This window comes from Mobula hypostoma, chromosome 6, assembly GCF_963921235.1.
Source record: "Mobula hypostoma chromosome 6, sMobHyp1.1, whole genome shotgun sequence".
In the NCBI taxonomy this organism is placed as follows: Eukaryota; Metazoa; Chordata; class Chondrichthyes; order Myliobatiformes; family Myliobatidae; genus Mobula; species Mobula hypostoma.
The window spans coordinates 91,755,264-91,770,311 of record NC_086102.1 but is presented as its reverse complement, the minus strand read 5'-3'; the positions used below and the strand labels follow the sequence as shown (position 1 = coordinate 91,770,311).

General features: G+C 43.6%; 1 protein-coding gene across 1 annotated transcript in view; it reads right to left on the bottom strand.

The window, feature by feature from the left end:
- Positions 1-15,048, bottom strand: part of vwa8 (von Willebrand factor A domain containing 8) — a 485,234-nt gene that overhangs the window by 28,171 nt on the left and 442,015 nt on the right. Inside the window, exons 40-41 of the mRNA XM_063051192.1 lie at positions 12,096-12,204; positions 4,343-4,468 (exon numbers count right to left, since the gene is read on the bottom strand). Of these exons, the coding sequence (XP_062907262.1) occupies positions 4,343-4,468; positions 12,096-12,204 (235 nt within the window). The remainder of the gene's footprint in view (positions 1-4,342; positions 4,469-12,095; positions 12,205-15,048) is intronic.

Below are 15,048 nucleotides of genomic sequence, written 5' to 3'. Positions count from 1 at the left end.
AGGCCATGGACAGAAATGTCGGAATGAGAATGGGAAGTCAAATTGAAATGTGTGGCCACTGGGAAATCACACTTTTTGTGGTGGATAGAACAAAAGATTTATAAAAATCATTTCAACACCCCTCCCCATCCCCACACTGACTTGTCTGTCCTTGGCCTTCTCCACTACCAGCCTGAGGCCAAACACAAAACAGAGGAATAGCTCCTCATATTCCTCCAACGGTATGAACAATGAGCATTGATCTGCCGAACAACTCAGCAAGTCAAATAGCATCTGTGTGGGGAAAGGAATTCTCGCCACTTTGAAATGAAATTCTGCATCTGAATATTTATTTCAGAGATAAATATTAAAGACTAGTTTAATTTGTCACATGTACATCAAAACATACAGTAAAATTTGTTTGTTTTAACAACACAGTCTGAGAATGTGCTGCGGGAGCCCATAGGTGTCGGCATGCTTCCAGAGCCAACATAGCTCGCCTACAAGTTACTAACCCTAACCCGTACATCTTTAGAATGTGGGTGGAAACCAGGGCACCCAGAGGAGAGCTATACAGGTATAGGGAAAAGGTACAAGCTCCTTACAGACAACGGTGAAAATGAAGCTGGGTGGCCGGGGATGTAATAGCATTACGCTAACCACTATGCTATGTGCTTAGACAACTCTGCTCCTCTCTCTCCTTCTGATCTACGTAGATCCTTTCACAGACTCCCTCTTTCCAACCCCTCCTTTCCCCTCCCCACCTGATTTCCCACACACTCAAACCACTCAGAACCACCCCACCCCCGCTCCACTATCTGTCCACCATTCCCTGCCCCCCCCCACCTGGTTCCACTCACAACCTTCCTTTCTCATTTGTTGTCTCCACCAATCACCTTCCACCCTCTGTCACTATCTCCACCCTTCCCTCCCAAACCTGGCTCCATCTGTCCATCATCCCACTCCTCACCTATCATGTGCCAGCTCCTGCCTGAACCCTCTCTTTCACTTCTTTATACTGATTAGCTCCCCTTTTACCCCTCAGTCTTGTTGGAGGGTCTTGACCTGAAATATTGACTATCTCTTTGCCTCTTGCTGAGGTCTACAGCACATTTTTTAAATCAGTATTATTATTTCTTTAGGACCACTCAGAAAGATACTTGTAAAAGTAAATGGGATTAGATTGGAGGTCAGAATATGATTCTACCAGGTTTAAACATAGAAACATAGAAACATAGAAAATAGGTGCAGGAGTAGGCCATTCGGCCCTTCGAGCCTGCACCGCCATTTATTATGATCATGGCTGATCATCCAACTCAGAACCCCGCCCCAGCCTTCCCTCCATACCCCCTGACCCCTGTAGCCACAAGGGCCATATCTAACTCCCTCTTAAATATAGCCAATGAACTGGCCTCAACTGTTTGCTGTGGCAGAGAATTCCACAGATTCACCACTCTCTGTGTGAAGAAGTTTTTCCTAATCTCGGTCCTAAAAGGCTTCCCCTTTATCCTCAAACTGTGGCCCCTCGTTCTGGACTTCCCCAACATCGGGAACAATCTTCCTGCATCTAGCCTGTCCAATCCCTTTAGGATCTTATACGTTTCAATCAGATCCCCCCTCAATCTTCTAAATTCCAACGAGTACAAGCCCAGTTCATCCAGTCTTTCTTCATGTGAAAGTACCCCATAAATAAAAGAATCATCCATAAACCTTAAAGATATTGTTTAGGGTCACTGAGGCATGACCTATCACTTAGAATGTAGTAAGGCAGCAGACAAGGCCAGCACAGTTACCTCTCTGGTGTTAACTGTAAGTTTACAACTGAGCAAGCCCACTGAGAAGTAATTGAAACCATTACCGACAATGCTACGGTAAAAATAAACTGACATAAACAGTTAGTAGCTGGACAGAATCTACAGAGAGAGAAACATTTCAGGTGAATGGAGAAGACATGGTAAGCGTGGAAGACACTCTCTGTGGGCAGGGGAACTGGAGAAGTGGGAAAGACATAGAAACAACACGAGGAGCAGGAAAGGATGGGGGTAGAGTGAGGGGGAACAGAGAGGAGGAGATGCAGGGAGAGGGGATATAAAGTGATGGAGTGAAACATTGAGCGTTGGAAACAGGGTGAGTGAGGGGGAATGAGTGCAGACGACATTGCATCATGAGACGATGGCCTTCTGTCACTTTGCTTCCTCCTGGTAAAGTTTGTTCACAAAATCTACAGGGAAATGAGTTGATCATCATGAACATGAACAACTGACTCAGTCTCTGGGTTTCCAAAATCAAATGACAGAGGAATACAGCAGCTTGGCTACTGTTGTCTTATGAATTATTTTCAGATGTACACAACTGCCTCTCTGTTTTCGTACTTGTTGTGTTGTTCCTTTCCGTGTCTTGTGGCACATCGGACAGCAACCTTGCTGTTTCTTTAGCATTTGTCTGTTTTTTATGAGGCTGAATTGTTAGCTCGATGCTCAACCCAGCACAGATGGAAAGCATGCAAGAAGCCGCTGGGATTCGAACCTGGGACCACTCTTCTCAACGTCCATTGTGCACTCACTACATTTTTAACTTCACACTTTTTTTTCTGCAGCGCAGAACTTCAAAGCTGAATTCCACATTGAAAAGAAGAGACAGCTGTGGTGATCAGTGTTGGCAGGGCACCTTAGCTCCTGGACCCTGAAGGGACTCAAAGGATACCTAATAACCGAAAGATGGTCAACACAAAGATGCGAGGAGGGAGAAAACTTTTAGGCATTAATCCACACTGAATCTGTGCAAGCAGAAGTATTAAACAAACAAGTTATATTTTTATACTAGAATGTATTACAGTTTCCAACTATCAGTTGATATTATTTTATTATTCTAGTAAGCAATGAGGAAATTATGTCATCTCTTGCGCACCTCTATTTTAATTACTAAATTGGTGAATTAGTTGTCAAACTTTGAGAACTTTAAAATTCAAGAATATCTGAAACTAAAAGCATTCCAGATGTGGAATTTAATACTGAATAAACCAATAAATATGCATCTGCCTTGAATAGAAACTGTAGATTGCCAATTGGATATGAATGGTTTGCTGGGCTGGCTTAAAGACCTATTTTTGTCACTGTTAAAGGAAAAGCCATCTCATAGCTCACTGGAGGAGTACAACAAACCCTCTTCCTGGAAATCTTTGCTTTGCGACCTGCTGAATATTTCAGGAAATCTGTGATTGCAGAGAACAACATGGCAACAATACAGCTCCTCAAGCAGGATTGAGAAAGAAACAGGGATGACAGGAACAACAGGAACACATCTGGCAGAAAACAAATGCAAGGACTAAAAGATTGGTTTAACAGACAGAAAAGAAAAAAGATTAAACAGATACACAAGAGATTCTGCAGATGCTTGAGCAATACACACACAACACTGGAGGAACTCAGCAGGTCAGGCAGCATTCACGAAAGAAAATTAACAGTTGATGTTTTCCAGTCCTGATAAAGGTTCTGGGCCAAAACCTTGACTGTTCAATTCCCTCCCTAGATGCCGTCTGACCTGCTCGAGTATTCAAGCATTTTCTGTGTTGCTCAAGAAGATTAAACAGTTTTTTCATTTAACATTATTCAAAACAGTTAGCCACATTTAGGACTGACTCTCAGCACTCTGAATTACTCTCCATGAAAGGAAGCTAAGGGTCGTTGGGTACAACAGGAAATGGAATTGAGGCCAAGATCAGATCAGAGTCACACTGAAAGGCAGAGGACAATTGAGGAGCCATTGACCAACTGCTGCTTGTATTTTTTATGCTGATATAAATACAGAATCGTGTTTCTCGGGGAGGAAAAAATCGCAGAACATTCACACCCTGGCATTTATCCTTATGATGTTGAAGTCATGGGGCACACACTGTCAAAAAGCTAAAAGAAGTACAGTATATAAAATTATGAGAAGCTGTAGATAGAGTCTTTTTCCAGGGTAGAAATATCAAATACTAGAGGGCATAGCTTTAAAGTGAGAGGGGGAGAATTTCAAGTAGATATGCAAGGCAAGTTGTTTTACAGAGAGCTGATGGTGCCTGGAATGTGCTGCTAGAGGAAACGGTAGAAGTAGACATGAAAGTAACAGTGAAGAAACATTTAGATTGGGAACAGAGCAGACAGGGAACAAAAGGGCGTGTGCAGCAAGAAGGAATAGTCTGACTCTATAGTTGGCACATACATGATGGGTCAAAAGGCCTCTTCCTATGTTGTATTTTCTATGTTCTAAACTGCAGTTATTTTCCTTGTGCATGGAGAAAGGGTTTAACTCCATACCATTCTACAAGTGCCGAGTCGATATCCAACGCATTCAAAACCATATTCTTTCCCCTCAGACTCACTTCAGGTTCCAGCTCTCCTCTGCGCTTATAAATTGCCTTCTCTCCTGTTATGCCATCGATTATCTTGGTATCGTCAAGCTCTCCTATCGACTGGTGCCGTAACCATTGCCTCTCTTTGCCTTTGGCCTGTAAGAGGAGTGAGCAAATGAAAACAATTGAAATGTCGTCAATCTGTTTAACAATCCATCTTACTTCCGCAACAAAATATATTTACTTTTAGTTTTAAATTAACTTTAAAAATAAACGTTCTTCCATATTTCACACTATAGGAAGGATGCGGTAGCAATAAAGAGAGTGCAAAAGAGACTCACTTGGATGTTGCCTGAAATGGAGGGCTATAGTTATAAAGGGAGATTGTAGAGGCTGGATTTATTGTCACTGGAACATAGGAAACTGAGGGTGAGGTTAGAAACATAGAAAACCTACAGCACAATACAGGCCCTTTGGCCCACAAAACTGCGCCGAACATGTCCCTACCTTAGAACTACCTAGGTTTACCCATAGCCCTCTTTCTAAGCTCCATGTAGCCATCCAGGAGTCTCTTAAAAGACCCTATTGTTTCTGCCTCCACCACCGTTGCTGGCAGCCCATTCCACGCACTCACCACTCTCTGTGTAAAAAAACTTACCCTGACATCTCCTCCGTACCTACTTCCAAGTACCTTAAAACTATGCTCTCTCGTGCCAGCCATTTCAGCCCTGGGGAAAAGCCTCTGACTATCCACACAATCAATGACTCTCATTATCTTGTACACCTCTATCAAGTCACCTCTCATCCTCTGTTGCTCCAAGGAGAAAAAGCCGAGTTCACTCAACCTATTTTCATAAGGTTATAGAAGTTTATAAAATTACAGTGGGCTAAGTTAGGATAGACACAGTATATTTTTCAGAGCAGAGAGGTCTAGAAATAGAGGCCACAAGCTGAAGGTGAGAAGAGAGAAATTAGAAGGACATCAGAGAGGCAAGTTTCTCACACAGAATGGTGGTTACCTGGAATGAGCTGCCAGAGGAGGTGGAGGTGGCACTTTGTTTAAGACGTATTTGGATAGGAAAGGCATAGGGGAATATAAACCAGATGCAGACACATGTGTGAGCGGAAATGAGGTGGGCTGCATGAGTCCGTGGGGAGAAAGGAACTGTCTACTTTTTGGGTAAAAACCCTGCAAAATGACCTGAGGGGCAACAGAGGGTGGTGCAAAAATGGAGTGAACTGAGAGAAAGTGGTTAACACTTAAAAGATATTTGGATAAGTACATGGATAGGAGGGGTTTGGAGGGATGGCAATCAAGCACAGACAAATGGGACCACTTGGTAGGCACCATACTTGGCATGGATGACTTAGACCAAGTTACAGATATGACAATCTGTAATAACCTTATGGATATAGTATCACAGGATAAACAAGCAAGAACAGCTTGTTTAATAGATATAGCCATTCCAAACACACATACATACTGAAATCAATGTGAAAAACACCAGAGATGTGCTGAATTAAAAGAGGAAATTGAAAGACTATAGAACATGACAGGGTATATATTGCCCCAATAGTAATATCTACAACTAGTATTTTCCCAAAGTCACTACACAATGGCACTAGACAATTAGGCCTATGCAACAGAAAGTCACAATACTAAATAGCACTGGAATAGTCCGAAAGTCCCAAGCAATTGAAAAATGTACCTCAGATTATACCAGCTTGAGCTGAGAAAAAAATAGAAACACTAATAAGCTAATAAACCACAGGTCCCAACACACTAGACCACCGCTACAGTACGATAAGGCATGCCTATTGTTCCCTTCCGTGACTACAGTTTGACAAATCAGACCATTTAGCTGTACTCCTACTACCTGCATACAAACAGTGCCTAAAAAGCAAGGCTCCAGAGATCAAGACAACTAAGAGGTATTCACAGAAGGCAGAGGAATGGTTACAGGATTGTCTTGAGTCAGTAGACTGGGCCATGTTCAAGAACTCATCTGAGGACCTCAATCACTACACTGGGGTTTACCCCAATCAGAAGCCCTGGATGAACCAAGGGCGAAGTGGAGATTCTGGACCTGATCAGAATCATTGACAGATACTCGACGTCTGTGGCAGGGTTTGAATGCCATAACTGCCTACAAAGTTAAATCTTGCAACACAGGGGACGGCAGAGCTTTGCTTCCAGATGAGTTCAATGCCTTCTATGCTCGCTGTGACCACCAGAACAGGGAAGAACCATCCTGTACCCCCACACCTCCTGGTGATCCTTTGGTCTCAGTATCTGAAGATTATGTGCAAGCTGTCTTCAAGAGAGTGAATCCAAGGAAAGTATCCAGTCCGCACAGAGTACCTGGCCGAGTACTGAAAACTTGTCCTGACCAACTGGCTGGTGTGTTCATGGATATCTTCAACCTCTCGCTCCAGCAGTGTGTGGTACCCAGCTGCTTCAAGCAGGCTTCAATCATACTGGTGTCCAAGAAGAGCGTGGTAGCCTGTTTCAATGACTATCACCCAATGGCACTTACATCCACAGTGATGACGTGTTTTGGGAGGCTGGTGTTGAAGCCTATCAGTTGGGATTGGCAAAAACGTCTCCTCCACAATCTCCATCAGCACAGGAACACCACAGGGATGTGTGCTTTGCTCCCTGCTCTACTCACTTTGCACCTATGACTGTGCAGCTAAGTACAGCTCCAACACCATACACAAGTTTGTGATAACACCACGGTTGTGTGTCGTATCAAAGGTGGTGATGATTCAGCATACAACAGGAAAACTGAAAATAACAACAACCTCTCACTCAATGTCAGTAAAGCCAGGGAATTGATTGTCGACTTCGGGAGAGGGACGCCAGGGTCCATGAGCCATTACTCATTGGAGGATCAATAGTGGAGAGGGTCAGTAACTTTAAATTCCCGGGTGTCCCTATCTCAGAGGGCCAGTCGTGGACCCATCATATAAATATAATTGCAAAGGAAGCATGACCGTGCCTCTACTTCCTCAGGAGTCTGCGGAGATTTGGCAGGTCATCGAAAACCTAGGCAAACTTCTATAGATGTGTGGTGGAAAATGTGCTGACTGGTTGCATCACGGCCGGGTATGGGAACACCAATGCCTTTGAGCAGAAAATCCCACAAAATATAATGGATTTGACCCAGTACATCAAAGGTAAAGCCCTCTCAACATCTACATTACTGTAAGAATGCAGCATCCATTATCAAGATCCTCACCACCCAGGCTATGCTCTTTTCTCATTGCTGCCATCAGGTAGAAGGTACAAGAGCCTCAGGACTTGCACCACCAGGTTCAAGAACAGTTACTTCCCTTCAGCCATCAGGCTCTTGAACAAAAGGGGATAACTACACTTACTCTATTTCTGGTGTTCCCACAACCGATGGTCTCACTTTAAGTCTCTTTATCTTGTTATTTCATACTCATTATTTATTGTTATTTATTTATAATTGCATTAGCACAGTTTGTTGTCATTGATCCTGTTTACAGTTACTGTTCTATAGATTTGCAAATATGCCTGCAGGAAAAAGAACCACAGAGTTTTATGTGGTGACATGTATGTACTCTGATAATAAATTTTTACTTTGTACCTTACTTTGTAATAACTCCTTCCTTGCTATAAGTTCCACATTAATGGAGAGTTGTGCAGTGGTCAGATTACGTAACAGGAATGAATCTGGATAGGCATGAAGTCAAAAGTCGAAATGGAAAAGTGACTGCCACACCTGCTGATGACGCATCATAAAATGGAAATGTCCATTGAGGTTCAGTCATCACGGGTTGAATAAAGATATCATCTGTGATCTGATAGTCATCACTGCTGTTTCAGTGACAAACAGTTTAGTGGAAATAGCAGCTGCAAACTTGTAAGGCAGGGTGCCCTCTAATAGGCTTCAGCCTCATGACTGGCTTCACTTGCTGAGTTCAATGTCACTTCAGGTGCAGTGGAAACAGAAAGTGGTGAGAGTGAGGAGCTGTTGTGTTTGTGTTCCCGGAAAGCATCAACCTCAACCTGCTTCAAATTAAAACAATCTGCTTCTCAGGTTAGACTGCAGTAATCTTGAAATATTTTGAAGATAATAGTTTTTGCCTTTAAGCAAATTCTGGGGTGCTGCTTTGGCAGTATAGGGCTAGTGTTAGCTGGGCTTGAAAGCAGCTTCTGTGTCCCTACGGCTTCTCATTACTTGGGTATAAGACCACTCAGCCCTACCCCTGTCCCTGTATTGCTTATTATTGTCACGTGTGCCAAGATACAGTGAAACATTGGTCTTACATGCTGTTTATAAAGAAACAAATCATTACACAGTGTATTGAGCTAGAATAAGGTAAAACATTAACAAAGCAGAATAAAGTGTAAAAGTTGCTGAAAAAGTGCAACGCAAGTACGTATAAAGTGCACAATCATAAAGCAGTGGATATGAGACAAACAGCCCACCTTACTGTACAGGAGATCCATTCAACAGTGGGACAGAAACTGTCCTTGAGTCTGGTGGTCTGACCTTTCAGGCTTTTGTGTCTTCTGCCCAATGGGAGAGTGGTGAAGACAGAATGCCCGGGGTGGGTGGTTTCTTTGACTATGCTGGCTGCTTTACCGAGGCAGAGAGAAGCATAAACACTATCCAGAGAGGGAAGGCTGGTTCCAGCGATGTGCTGAGCTATGGCCACAATGCTGCAGTTCTTTGTGGTCATGTGCAAAGCAATTGGTATACCAAGCCACTATGCAGCCAGACAGAATGCTTTCTGTGTTCAATCGATAAAAATTGTTCAGAGTTGATGGGGACATGTTGAATTTCTTTAGCCTCCTGAGGAAGTAGAAGTGTCAGTTTGCTTTCTTAGTCGTGACATCGACATGGTTGGACCAGGACACAGTTTTGGTGATGTCCATACCTAGGAACTTGAAGCTCTCAACCTCAACACTGTTGATGTAGATAGGAGCATCTTTACCCTTGCTCACTAATGCTTACTTCAGGCAAATTCCCAGACAACATACTTATCTGTGTGTTAATAATTGGCAGACAGCCAGTTCAGCTGTTTCGATCTGATTACTTCTGTGCTTCTAATTATTGATCAGAATTTTTCAAAGTGTACTCTATTTTTCTTAAAGAGATCACTAGAGTAAATCTTCAAAGCTGTTCCCACATTTTAAAAAATCCCTTTTTTCTCTACACTCTTTTGAGGGGAATGTAGTCAACCTCAACCTGACAAGAAGGAAGTTGGAATACCGGCACACAGATTTCAGGAACAGGAAATGAGCTAGTAGGAAAATCATGGGCTTGGGAAATTGCTGCCTTTCCACCAGCTCTGCACTGTACACTGGCTTCCTTTATCCTAAGGATGTGAATTCTCCCACAGAAGACAGCAGAAAGAGCTGCCCCACACTCCTTACACTTCCTCAGTCTCCTTGGAGCCATCTTTCAAAACCATGACCTCAACCAGCTAGAAGGAGAAGGACAGAAAAATCTTGGAATACCACACCTGGAAGTTGTCCTCCAGCCACACCAACCTGCATTGGAAATATATTACCTTTCTTCACATTCATCATCATCAGGTGCCATGCCCAGTTTGAGCTTTGACTGCCATGGCCCACACACTCCTGTTCGGGTCAAGTGGATCAATTCATTGGTATTCATTTCCAGTTCTCTGGCTGCTGTCTCCATCATCATTTGTCTTTGTCTTCCTCTTGCTTTCTTCCCTTCAATCTTTCCCATAATTACCTTGCATTCTAACTCTTCTTTCCTAATCACATGTTCAATGAAGTTACGTTGCCTTTTCATGATCTCATACATTATTTCTCTTCTTGTGTTTGCTCTGTTCATGACATCCTCGTTAGATATTCATTTTGTCCATGATATTCTTTGCATCCTCCTCAAAAACCACATCTCTGCTGCTACAATTTGTTTCCTCATGTTACTAGATATTGTCCAACATTCTGAGCCATATAACAAAACTAGATAAACATAACATTTCAGTACCCTGAGGCGGGTTGTCATGCCTAGTTTAGTGTTGGTCAGTATACTCTTCATTCTCGTAAAGGTGTCTTTTGCCATCCCTATTCTTCTTTTGATGTCCATGTTGCACCTGCCATCTGATGTCACCCAGCTTCCTAAGCAGCAAAAGTTCTGTATTTGTCTTATGTCTTCCTCATTTATTCTCAGCCTACAGATAGGATCACTGGGTGAAAAATCCCTGGAAGACTTATTGTGGGGATACCCACACCTGGTATCCCCACTGCAGCAGGTCAAGAAGGCAGCTCATAAGTACCTTCCCAGGGATGTTGAGGGATGAACAATTAAATAATGGCTCAACCTGTGAAGCTCATACCTCTTGAACGCAGAACGAAAAAAATACTCCACTGCCTTTCTTCAACTTACTGATACTCAGCTGGACAGAAACCACCATTTTCCACAGCTCAATTACACATTGCTAGGTGGCAATTATGGTGATTTCACTTGAAGAGCACAGCATGTTTACTAAATGCTTCTTGGAGACTAAAGACATTCCTTTTCACCCTACAATACCATCAGATGTAGTGTGCAGATACAAAAAGAACAGGGGCATTGTAGAACAAACCACGGGCATCTCCAAATGCTTTGAATGTTGTGACTGATCAGGAGTGCAACACAGGTAGCTTATGTAATACTGGGTGTGTACTCCTTTAAGGGATGTTTCCAATTGCTCCATGGGTAGATATTGCAATGAGCCACAGGGTAGAATATTAGGGAGAACCTGTTTGCCTCTATTGGTAAGACTGCTGTGAGAATGGTCTTTAAAAATGCAAATTCTTTCCTAAATAAAGATATTTTGTTTCTTAGTTTCCATTACAAACTTTCTTCCAGTATCATAGGGATACAATGGGAGGTGGTGTCATAAGTGCTGGTTAATAGAATATGCTTAGAAGTAAAGAATTTACCAATACTAGTTCTAACTTCAAAATATTAAACAAGGAGCCTTCTGACACTTTCTAAGCAGGTCACTGCATTTTGGTGTATTTGACGTGCTTGCTTGTTAGCGATAAGAGGCAGTTTTCAGGTATTTTATCTTAGCTGTATCTCATCATCTTATGTGACATGCCAGTGGGTCAGTTCCAACCTTGTGTCACACTCATCAAAGTTCCTACAACTGCTCAACTGTTGACCAGACATGGTCTTGTAGACACACAGGCACGCGCACACACTCTCACTCTCTCTTTTCCTCACTTCACATTATACTTTTCCAGAAGAACATAACTTAATTCAGTCGAGTTCAGCATATTCTTATCAAGCACCATTTGTACCACAATTTACACAGACAAGGTTATCCGAATATGCTATCATACCGGACACATTGTGGGTGGTGGATCAGAGGTTCATCTGTGAAGTACGTCCTAATGCCTAATCTTAATGATCTCTAAAGAAACTTCAGGCCTCTTTTGTGTCATGATGAAAAACCACGCCACAGCAGCAAACAATAAACCCAAAAACACGATTATCTCATTTTTAAAATAGAAATTTTTCTGATCTGGATATCCAACCAAAAAAACAAAATAGTGCAATCAAAATTCAGATCATGTTTGGGAGCTGAAAGGGTCAGTTTATTATTGATCCCCTATCGCTGTCTGAAGATTAGTTACTCTGTTTCCTTCTGATTTTATTCATTGGTTTTGAAGGGCAGGCACAGACCATTTGCTGATTATTTACAACTGCTGTAATTGCAGACACTATGTCACACTGCAGGAAGATGAAAGCTGTGAAGGCCCTTCTGTATAGCTGGCTGACCTTACCTGTAGACTGTCCAGGATAACTCGTATTGACTGCACCTGTCTCCACACAGCCCCAGAAAACCTCTCGTATGTAGCAGCATCATATTCACTCATATCAATTTCCTTTAACCTGCAATAGAGACAGAGAGTGTTATCCTTAGGCTTCTCAAGTGTGGAATGCAGGCTTTGTCTGAACTGATGAAGGAAAAATATGGCAAATTTCACAATTCCACAGAGCCAAACCATCTAATTATTCTATTAATTTTCTGATATTTCTTCCTACTGAAAATGATGAGATTTAAATTATTGTTCAGGTGGGAATACAGCTAATTTTCTTTGCTGGTATCATTTCTGCAATTTAGTTGTATTTTTAGTCTCGTTCAGGATTTTTTGAAATAAACAGTACTGCAATACTAAACCAGGACTATTCCACCATTCCCCCCAGATTCTGGCTGTTCAGCTTCTCAATTCCACTTGCCTACCTTTCTCTGTTGCTAATTTCTCGCTAAACTGAAATACATCAGTCTTGTTTTTCCCTTTTTCTTCGGCGGCTTAAGATATTGTATACAGTTGCTTGTTTGGAGGAGTGAACACGTGATTGGGGCCTTTTGAAAACCTTTATTGGGCTTGAGATATTGTGATATTTTAGACACTTGGCAAAAGCCTATAAAAAGAAGTGAGCTTAAAGCAGAGCAGCCATTGTTGGATGGAAAGAGTTAAGAGTGGAGATCTTAAAAACGCAAACAACAGGAATTCTGCAGATGCTGGAAATTCAAGCAACACACATCAAAGTTGCTGGTGAACGCAGCAGGCCAAGCAGCATCTCTAGGAAGAGGCGCAGTCGACGTTTCAGGCCGAGACCCTTCGTCAAGACTAACTGAAGGAAGAGTGAGTAAGAGATTTGTAAGTTGGAGGGGGAGGGGGAGATCCAAAATGATAGGAGAAGACAGGAGGGGAGGGGGATGGAGCCGAGAGCTGGACAGGTGATTGGCAAAAGGGGATACGAGAGGATCATGGGACAGGAGGTCCGGGAAGAAAGACAAGGGGGGGTACCCAGAGGATGGGCAAGAGGTATATTCAGAGGGACAGAGGGAGAAAAAGGAGAGTGAGAGAAAGAATGTGTGTATAAAAATAAGTAACAGATGGGGTTCAAGGGGGAGGTGGGGCATTAGCGGAAGTTAGAGAAGTCGATGTTCATGCCATCAGGTTGGAGGCTACCCAGACGGAATATAAGGTGTTGTTCCTCCAACCTGAGTGTGGCTTCATCTTTACAGTAGAGGAGGCCGTGGATAGACATGTCAGAATGGGAATGGGATGTGGAATTAAAATGTGTGGCCACTGGGAGATCCTACTTTCTCTGGCGGACAGAGCGTAGGTGTTCAGCAAAGCGGTCTCCCAGTCTGCGTCGGGTCTCGCCAATATATAAAAGGCCACATCGGGAGCACCGGACGCAGTATATCACCCCAGCCGACTCACAGGTGAAGTGTCGCCTCACCTGGAAGGACTGTTTGGGGCCCTGAATGGTGGTAAGGGAGGAAGTGTAAGGGCATGTGTAGCACTTGTTCTGCTTACACGGATAAGTGCCAGGAGGGAGATCAGTGGGGAGGGATGGGGGGGACGAATGGACAAGGGAGTCACGTAGGGAGCGATCCCTGCGGAAAGCTGGGGGGGGGGGAGAAATGTGCTTAGTGGTGGGATCCCATTGGAGGTGGCAGAAGTTACGGAGAATAATATGTTGGACCCGGAGGCTGGTGGGGTGGTAGGTGAGGACCAGGGGAACCCTATTCCTAGTGGGGTGGCGGGAGGATGGAGTGAGAGCAGATGTACGTGAAATGGGGGAGATGCGTTTAAGAACAGAGTTGATAATGGAGGAAGGGAAGCCCCTTTCTTTAAAAAAGGAGGACATCTCCCTCGTCCTAGAATGAAAAGCCTCATCCTGAGAGCAGATGCGGCGGAGACGGAGGAATTGCGTGAAGGGGATGGCGTTTTTGCAGGAGACAGGGTGAGAAGAGGAATAGTCCAGATAGCTGTGAGAGTCAGTAGGCTTATAGTAGACATCAGTGGATAAGCTGTCTCCAGAGAGAGACAGAAAGATCTAGAAAGGGGAGGGAGGTGTCGGAAATGGACCAGGTAAACTTGAGGGCAGGGTGAAAGTTGGAGGCAAAGTTAATAAAGTCAACGAGCTCTGCATACGTGCAGGAAGCAGCGCCAATGCAGTCGTCGATGTAGCGAAGGAAAAGTGGGGGACAGATACCAGAATAGGCACGGAACATAGATTGTTCCACAAACCCAACAAAAAGGCAGGCATAGCTAGGACCCATACGGGTGCACATAGCTACACCTTTAGTTTGGAGGAAATGGGAGGAGCCAAAGGAGAAATTATTAAGAGTAAGGACTAATTCCGCTAGACGGAGCAGAGTGGTGGTAGAGGGGAACTGATTAGGTCTGGAATCCAAAAAGAAGTGTAGAGCTTTGAGACCTTCCTGATGGGGGATGGAAGTATATAGGGACTGGACATCCATGGTGAAAATAAAGCGGTGGGGGCCAGGGAACTTAAAATCATCAAAAAGTTTAAGAGTGTGAGAAGTGTCACGAACATAGGTAGGAAGGGATTGAACAAGGGGGGATAAAACCGTGTCGAGGTATGCAGAAGCGAGTTTGGTGGGGCAGGAGCAAGCTGAGACAATAGGTCGGCCAGGACAGGCAGGTTTGTGGATCTTGGGTAGGAGGTAGAAACGGGAAGTGCGAGGTGTGGGAACTATAAGGTTGGTAGCAGTGTATGGGAGATCCCCTGAGCGGATAAAGTCAGTGATGGTGTGGGAGACAATGGCCTGGTGCTCCTTAGTGGGGTCACGATCGAGGGGTAAATAAGAGGAGGTATCCGCGAGTTGTCGCTGTGCCTCGGCAAGGTAGAGGTCAATACGCCAGACTACAACAGCACCCCACTTATCGGCGGGTTTAATAATAAGGTTAG